Source organism: Bison bison, unplaced genomic scaffold (genome assembly GCF_000754665.1).
Source record: "Bison bison bison isolate TAMUID 2011002044 unplaced genomic scaffold, Bison_UMD1.0 scf7180017854344, whole genome shotgun sequence".
Classification (NCBI taxonomy): Eukaryota; Metazoa; Chordata; class Mammalia; order Artiodactyla; family Bovidae; genus Bison; species Bison bison.
This window is the reverse complement of record NW_011484917.1, coordinates 6,138-6,862: the sequence shown is the minus strand read 5'-3', so window position 1 is coordinate 6,862 and position 725 is coordinate 6,138. Positions and strand designations below refer to the sequence as shown.

General features: G+C 57.7%; 1 protein-coding gene across 1 annotated transcript in view; it reads left to right on the top strand.

The window, feature by feature from the left end:
* The window catches only part of SSR4 (signal sequence receptor, delta), a 5,561-nt gene that overhangs the window by 2,436 nt on the left and 2,400 nt on the right, over positions 1-725 (top strand). The window contains exon 2 of the mRNA XM_010856575.1: positions 106-317. Within this exon, the coding sequence (XP_010854877.1) occupies positions 106-317 (212 nt within the window). The remainder of the gene's footprint in view (positions 1-105; positions 318-725) is intronic.

Genomic DNA, 725 nt, shown 5'->3' with positions numbered 1-725 from the left:
ACCCCACCCCTCTTGTCCCCTGCACTTCTGATTGGTCATTTGGATCCGTCTCCCAGACTCCACCTGGCAGGGTCCAAAGGGCCCATTGTGTCTTTAGTGGATGAGCTCTGGGAAGTGGGGTAGGGTGGTCCCTTCTGCCCTGCAACTCAGTGAGCGAAAGCCAGGCCTTATCCCTCCCTCTCTGCCTCCTCCCTGCAGCAGAGGCCTGTGTGGAGCCCCAGATCACCCCTTCCTACTATACCACCTCGGATGCTGTCATTTCTACTGAGACTGTCTTCATCGTGGAGATCTCCTTGACTTGCAAGAACAGGGTCCAGGTGAGGCAGCAGGGCTTCAGCCAAGAGGGCAAAGGCTCAGAGGTGGACAGGGAGCCTGAGCCTTTGGGTCCTCAGTAGCACCAGGTGAGCCCAGACCCAGGGCTCCACGAGGACAGAGCGAGCATCAGGGTTTCGCTGCCCAGCTGAAGGCGAGAACAGGGCACAGGTGACTAAAGAACATCCAGCTCACCGGCCAGGTCTACTTTTCCCCCACGCAGCAGTGTAGGCAGACACTTTGCTGTGTCTGGAAAGCATGCTCATGGGAAGAGAGAGCCAGGCTCAGCCCCAGGGCTCCTGTATCCCCTTTCTGGTTGCTCTTGGCTGAAACGTGTGTCTACGTGGGCATTTGGTGACTTAAAAACTGAGCAGCCCTGGCCTGGGTCCCTGCAACCTGAAGGCCCAAAGAAA